Source organism: Chinchilla lanigera, unplaced genomic scaffold, assembly GCF_000276665.1.
Source record: "Chinchilla lanigera isolate Chin_1 unplaced genomic scaffold, ChiLan1.0 scaffold00140, whole genome shotgun sequence".
Classification (NCBI taxonomy): Eukaryota; Metazoa; Chordata; class Mammalia; order Rodentia; family Chinchillidae; genus Chinchilla; species Chinchilla lanigera.
This window is the reverse complement of record NW_004955541.1, coordinates 2,857,236-2,864,197: the sequence shown is the minus strand read 5'-3', so window position 1 is coordinate 2,864,197 and position 6,962 is coordinate 2,857,236. Positions and strand designations below refer to the sequence as shown.

The 6,962-nt window shown below is 52.9% G+C and overlaps 1 protein-coding gene across 3 annotated transcripts in view; it reads right to left on the bottom strand.

Annotated features, from left to right (window-relative positions):
- Acsf3 (acyl-CoA synthetase family member 3) overlaps positions 1–6,962 on the bottom strand; it is a 38,734-nt gene that overhangs the window by 12,023 nt on the left and 19,749 nt on the right. For all 3 annotated transcript variants that reach the window (XM_005411031.2, XM_013507986.1, XM_013507984.1), the window contains one exon: positions 1,784–1,910. In XM_005411031.2, coding sequence (XP_005411088.1) covers positions 1,784–1,910 — 127 coding nt within the window. The remainder of the gene's footprint in view (positions 1–1,783; positions 1,911–6,962) is intronic.

Here is a 6,962-nt window from a genome sequence, read left to right as displayed (position 1 = left end):
AGGTCCTGAGCCCCACCTCGGCAGCCCACAGTGCACTCTGAGAGGTTCGAGGCGCGGTAGCTTTGCATCTGGATGTACAACAAAGAACGGGGCCACGAAGCGGGCGGCCCTGGTGCTGTCACAGCCCTCTCAGCATGGCTGCCCAAGGCCGCAGTGTGTCCCTAACACTCAGTGCTGGACGGCAAAAGGGCCCCTCCCGCCTGGCAGCTCACCCAGCTGGCGTTTGACTACATCCTGTCGCAGGGTGGGGATCAGACACGCCCCGAGCTCTTGGGTCCCCACTTGCACGCTGCGCCCTGGCAGAACCTGGGGTTGCATTCGGGTGGCACTGGCCCTGTCTTGGCTCCAAGGACATTCGTCCCATGAACCACCTTCCTGGCCAACACCCCAGGCCCACTCTGCCACCTCTGTGCTTCTCTGTGGACTCCGCTCGGCCACGGGACCTGGCCCTTCTGCCCACAGCTGCGGGCGATGAGGCTGGAGAGGGCAAGGGTCACGGAGGACACGAGGCCACCGTGCTGCAAGTGGGGGCGGGGGGCGCTTGGCCAGCTCCCTGGCAGCGAGGGCCTGGTGTCTGCCTTAAGCTGCCCTCTCCACTGGTGACCCGGCCTCCCTGAGGACCTGGATGGGTGACCCTGCTCCTGCAGCCCAACGAGGAGGGGCTGAGGATGCTGTGGCCTCAGGCCACCGCTACCTGCACATCCCTCCCTGAGATCTGCCAGGAAACCACCTATGAGCACCCCCTTGGCAGCTACTCCCGTGGGCTCTGCTCTCCCCAGCCACCTCTGTCATTGTGGGTCAGGGTAACATGGGAAAGAGGCTCTTGTCCTCAGAAAATTTCACCTTCAAAATTATAAAACAAAGCCTGCGGCCAGGGTTATAGCTCAGTGACATAGAACTTGCCTGGCAAGTGCAAGGTCCTGAATTTGATTCCCAGTAGCAAAAAATAAAATAAAATAAAACAAAAGAAAGCCGGATGTGGTAATGTACACCTGTCAGACCAGCACTTTGGGAGGATGAGGGAGGAAGATTGCAGGTTCAATCCCAGCTTGGGCAACTTAGTGACTTAGAGAGACCCTGTGTCAAAATTTTTAAAAAGGACTGAGGTTGAGCTCAGTGCAAAGCACACTTACACAAAAATTTTAGAAATATAGACAGGCAAAACAGAAAAGAAAGACTGCCCAGAATCCCACCCTCCCAGTGTGCTCTACAAGTAAATGCGCTTGTAAGTGTGCACAGGTGCACACCAGTGCTTCTCTCTGGGACCCTGCAGAGTTGGCGGGCACAGGGAGGCACCAGGCTGGGCTCTGCGGGTTGTCGCCCTGTGGACCCTACCCCAATGGCCACCGCCAAAGGGCAGCACTCACTGCGACTGACCAGCAGGAAGCAGGCAGGTGGACTCGTGGGGACACCAATAGCTACCCTAAATAAACCACACAAGGTGGGGAGAGGCCAGGAGGGATTCAAGCAAGGGCCAGGGAGGCAGGAGGCCAGGGAGGGGGGAGGGTCTCAGCAGTGTGTGGAGCTGCCCCAGGAGTGGGGGTCCTGACCCCAAAGGCAGTGAGGTCCCAGGAGAGGGAACTGGAGGTGGCATCTCTGGTGTGGACATGAGTGGGGCTGAGGGACAGCGTGGCACTGTGGCACGGGGCAGGGCCCAGGGCTTCCCAGGACCCCAGGTGCCCCCAACCTTCCTCTGCCTTCAGTAGCAGCTTCTGGATGCCCGGGCTCAGGGCCGCAGCTTGCCCCGTTGTCCCTGCCACCTCCACCCTGCTGGATGTCCTACCTGTCCTGAACCAGCCATCGGGGGTGAAGGCGTTCTGCGTTTCCTCCGGCTTATCCCAGTACTCTCGAAACACAGAGGGTCCCCTGACCAGCAGCTCCCCTTCCTTCTCCTCGTGCCCTGGGGTCACCTGCAGAGGGCAGCAGGGCATGCAGGTCAGAGCTGGGCACACGGCTCTCTGGGTGCCTGCTGCCCCAGGCCACACAGGCTGCTTCCGGCCCCCCTACGGGCCAGATACTTTCTGACATCAGACATGGTTGCAAAGTTTGAATATGTAATAGGCAGGACCCCAGCATGCGGAGCAGGTGCCTTGATTGCCCTTCAGGGCTGCAGATGCCACTGCCCAGTCACGGGGCACTGGGCACATCTTGGACATCCCGCAGGTCCTGCCTGGCAGTGGGGGCTTGGGGGTGGCAGCACCCGGAGGGCCCTGTGGGGCTGAAGATGCCCAGAGGGCCTGTTAAGGAAGGAGGGCCCAAGACGAGACAGGGGCGCATTAGAGTGATAGCGCCACCCCGACTCCCACACCACAGGACGCTCAGAATCTCAGGCCATGGCGGGCTTTACACAAAGCTGAGTTGGGACCTCAGGCAGGCCCAGGAGCGGACGAGCGCGAATGTGGCTGGGCTTCGTGTGGTCCCCTGGTAGGTGGGCCTCCTGAGCACAAGGAGAAAGTGGAGAGGGGTGGGACAAGCAGGTTGGCCTCACCTGCCACAAGACAACATTGGCACTGCGGCTCCTGGCTGCTCTGCCCAGGCTGGCTGGAGCCAGTGCAGCGCCACTGCGAAGAGACACACTTGGGGAGCATCCACACTCACTGGTTCTGTGGCTGTGAGCAGCACGCCTTGGGCAGGTGTGAACGGCAGCAGGGAGCTTTGCAAAGATACTCACGAGGAAGCCACCTCAGAGGGACATGGGGACCCAAGCCAACAAAAACACAGCCAATCTTGGAGGCGAGCAAGACTAGGTCTCCACAGTCGTACAACATCCAGGAGCCACAGGAAGAAGCAGGCAGCATCTGCTCCCAGGAAAACACGCCAGGACAGAGGTGGTACGGGTGCACCAGGCTTTCAAGACATGTTATAGCAATGCTCCAAAAAGAAGGGCAAACACTGAAAGCAAGTGAAAAAATAGGAAGTCTCAGTGAAGAAATGAAAGATAACAGCAGAACCAAGTGGAAACTTCAAAACTGAAAAACATGATCTCTGAATAAGAACACATCACATTGGGCTCCATCACAGAGCGAGCACTGCAGAAAAGACACCAGGAGCCTGGGACACAGTGGCAGAGTCCACCTGTGGGACACTGGGCCCAGAGACCAACACGCTCACTGTGGGCTTCAAGAGGAGAAAGAGCTGTGCAGAGACAGACAAAATCTGGCTGAAAACCCGTAATCTGGTGGAAACTACAGATTCAAGAAGCACAGAGACCCCAGACAGGACCAGAAGCACAGGCCTAAGCACATGGTGATCCAGTCATGAAAACCAAAGACAGAGCAAAGTCTCGACACTGTCAGAACGGCACATTTCCTCAGAGCAGGGAAATGAGGTGGATGACCACAGACCTCTCTTCAGAACAAGAGGCCAGAGAGAAGCGGAACAGCATTTTTAAAGTGCTGAAAGAAAAAGATTATCAACCCAGAATTCCAAATCCTGTGAAAATGTCCTGCACGGATGAAGTAGGCCCTTTTAGTCTTTCAGATGCTGTGTTTTGGAGGATGTTTTGCAGGCAGAGCTGATTTCAAGCACCCACAACACCCACTGCAGACAAAGGAAGACACAGAGGAAAGCCCAACATCGGCGCTGAAGGAAAAGCAACGTGGATATCGACTGCTGGTGAGCAAGATGCCCTCATCTTGTCCCCTCGTGCTCTATGTTCTTTGCGAGGGTTGGAAGCCAGTGTGATTTTGTCTAACAGTGTCCACACATGCAGAGCTCATGATGCAAACACCAGAATTGCCCGAATGGCAGCTGAGCAAACTGGAAGAGTTAACATGTTCATTCCAAGCAGACTATGAAAAGCAAATGTGGGTACTGCAGTCCTCGGAGCAACTACGGAAAGAATGACACAGAGGCACATGAAAAGCTCCACAGGCAGGATAGAGCACTAAAGTGCAACCCGAGGAAGGCGGTAAAGGCAAGCTAAGTGACGAAAAGTCAAGGCAACACAGCATCAAACAATAAGACAGAGGACTTAAGTCACAGCATACCAGAACTGTGTTACATGTCTATGGTTCAAACCATGCATCAAAGGAGAGCTGGTCTGCCTAGGTTAGGGACATGTGTGAGCCAAGTATATGCTACCTGTAAGAAACTCACCTCAAGTCCAAATATGTAGGTGGAGTAGTGGCAATGAGACAGAATCACATATACCATTAAAACGTAAACACCAGTCAGAAGAATGAAATGGCTTCACTGATATTAGACAAAATAAACTAGCAATGAAGATGATCAACAGTGTCTTGGTTACCTTCTTTTGTTGTTGAGACAAATGCCTGACACCCAATATTAAGGAAGAAAGGCTTACTTAGCTCACAGTTTGTGGAGGCTTCAAGGCAGAGCGGCACATGGCAGAAGGCAACCGTTCATGGTGGTGGAAAACACAAAAGCAGCAAGAGCAAAAAAGGAGGAGCAGCAGGGAGCAAGCCTCTTTTCCTCCCTTATATTGTACGTAGGCTCCCTGCCCCAGGGCGGGTGTAGCACTCACACCCTTAATCCCAGCATTGGACCATGGATCAATCAAAAACTCTAGAAACCCACCCCGTGACTGCATGAGACTTTGAAGGGACATCCAGACACAAACCATAACAAACAGTATTCCATGGTAGCAAAGAGTCAAGTCACCAAAAAAACACAATAGTTATAAATATGTATGCATCAAGCTAGACTCAAAATACGTGAAGCAAAAAGCTGAACACAAAAACAGACAATCTAGCTGGAGAGTACAGCACCCCTCAGCTGGTGGTTGGCTGGGTAGTGAGAAAACCAGTGAAATCATAGAAGACCAGGTGAGGCTGCCTCCTCCTCCTGGTGTACACAGAGCCCCCAGCCCACCCAGGCACTGCTCCTCAAGCACACCAGGGCACATGCCAGGGGAAGCCGCTTCTCAGCCATAGAACACCCTTCAGCAAGTGTAAAGCAGACGAAGTCATGCCAAGCATGTTTTCCTAACTGTAGTGTAGTTAGGTTAAAAATTAATCTTAGATAAAAGAAAAATCACCAAACATTTGAAAAATATACAACATGCTGAAATCCGTATGTCAAAAAGAAGTCTTAGTGGAACTTTAAAAATATTTTGAACTGAAGGAAAATGAACATTCAACATATCAAAATTTGGGGGATGTAGCAAAATTTGGGGGATGAAAGCAGTGCTGAGAAGGCAATTTATATTCTTACATGTACTTATTAGAAAAGATAGGAAGGGAGGGGGGCATTCCCACTTGTGTGAGGCTGGCACTGCCGGACACCCAGGCCAGGCCCGGCCAGCTCACAGACAGGGAGCCCTACAGACCTCACCCCGGTGAAGAGGCTGAAGCCCTCACGAATGGCAGCCTAGCAAAGCCAGCCCAGCCCACGTCCCTCAGCAATGATGGGACAACATTCCCGCCAGTGGCCCCTCAGACCGCAACAGGCTGTAACAGGGTGACGACATGAGGTCCTCGCGCTGAGCATCACTCAGGTATCCCGGGAGAGGCTGTGACTCACACCTGCTGCGGGAAGCCCACCCCAGACCATCACATGGTGCGCACAGCCTGTGCCCCCAGGGGGACCCCAGAACACCTTGTGGTTGCCAGAGGTGGCCGCTCCGTGGCTGTTATGCCTGAGGCCTGAGGCTGGGACAAGGTGTGGAGGGGGACAGGATCTTGGTGGCCTTGATCCAGTGTGGGCCCCAGCAAATGTGTGTGATAGAAATCTTTCCACACACGTGCTGACCGCTGGTGTCCTCCTCTGAGGACGGTCCCTTCAGGCCTTTCCTGTGTCTAAACTGGGTTCTCAGGATTTCCCAGGCATGTTAGATTTCAGTGTCCCATCAGGTGCGTGGGGTGTGCAGATCCACTCTGTCCTGAGCTGCTCCCTCCGTGAATTGTCCTCCTGTTCCGAAGAAGCTTTTTGACCAGTGCAGTTCCACATGTCTGCTGTCAGTGGCTATGTGTTTCAGTTCATATTAAAAACATCTCTGTGCTCATTTTCGTGTAAGAGTCTTTAACACACTTTGACGTTTGTACATGGTGAGGTAAGGGTCCAACACTGTTCTGTGTGTGGATATCGTTTTCCTGACAGCATGCATTGAAGACTGTCTCTTCCCCAGGGTGTGCGCCGAGGACAATCAGCCGGCTGCAGCTGTGCAGCCTTACTGGACTCCGATCCGCCCCGCTGGTCCATGTGTGCGTGCCCTTTGGTGACAGCAGCTTTGCTGTGCATCCTGAACTTGTTTTGGTGCTTTGGCCTTGTTCTCTTTGCTCAAACTGTTGTCTCTCTGGTGTCTTTTATAGGTCCATGCAAACTTTAAGACTTTTTTTTTTTCTATTTCTGTGATCATTGGTGTTTTGACAGGAATGACACTGAAGCTGTAGATCATTTTGGGTGGTACGAGCATTTGGGGGGGGCACTGGGAAACAAACTCAGGATCTCACACTTGCCAGGCGGGCACTGCGCCACTGAGCTACATCCCCAGCCCTGTATGAGCATTTTAATATTTACTCCTCCAACCCGCGAGCACAGGACCTTTTCCATCTGTCTGTGTCCGCTTCAGGTCCTTATCACTGCTTTATAGTTTTCGGGGTAGAGATTTTCATTTCCTTGGTCAAGTTTATTCCTAACCATTTTATTATTTTTATAGCTACTATAGATGGGATTATTTTTCCTGATTTCTTTTCTAGAAACGCTACTCACCTTTGTATGTATCCTGCAACTTTATTGAAGTTGTTGAGGAGATCTAACAGTTTGGTGGAGTCTCCAGGGCTTCCGGTATTTAGGTTGCAGGTGGTCTTTTGTTTTTTGAGGCAGGTTGTGGTGTGTAGCCCATCTGGCCTTGACCTCGCCGTCCTCCTGCCTCAATGTTCAGGCTTGCACTGCATAAACAGGCTACACGCTGTCGGTAAGCAGGGATAGTTTTGCTTTCTCTTTTCTAGTTTGATGACTTGTCTTTCTTCTTTCTTCCTTCCTTTCTTCCTTCCTTCCTT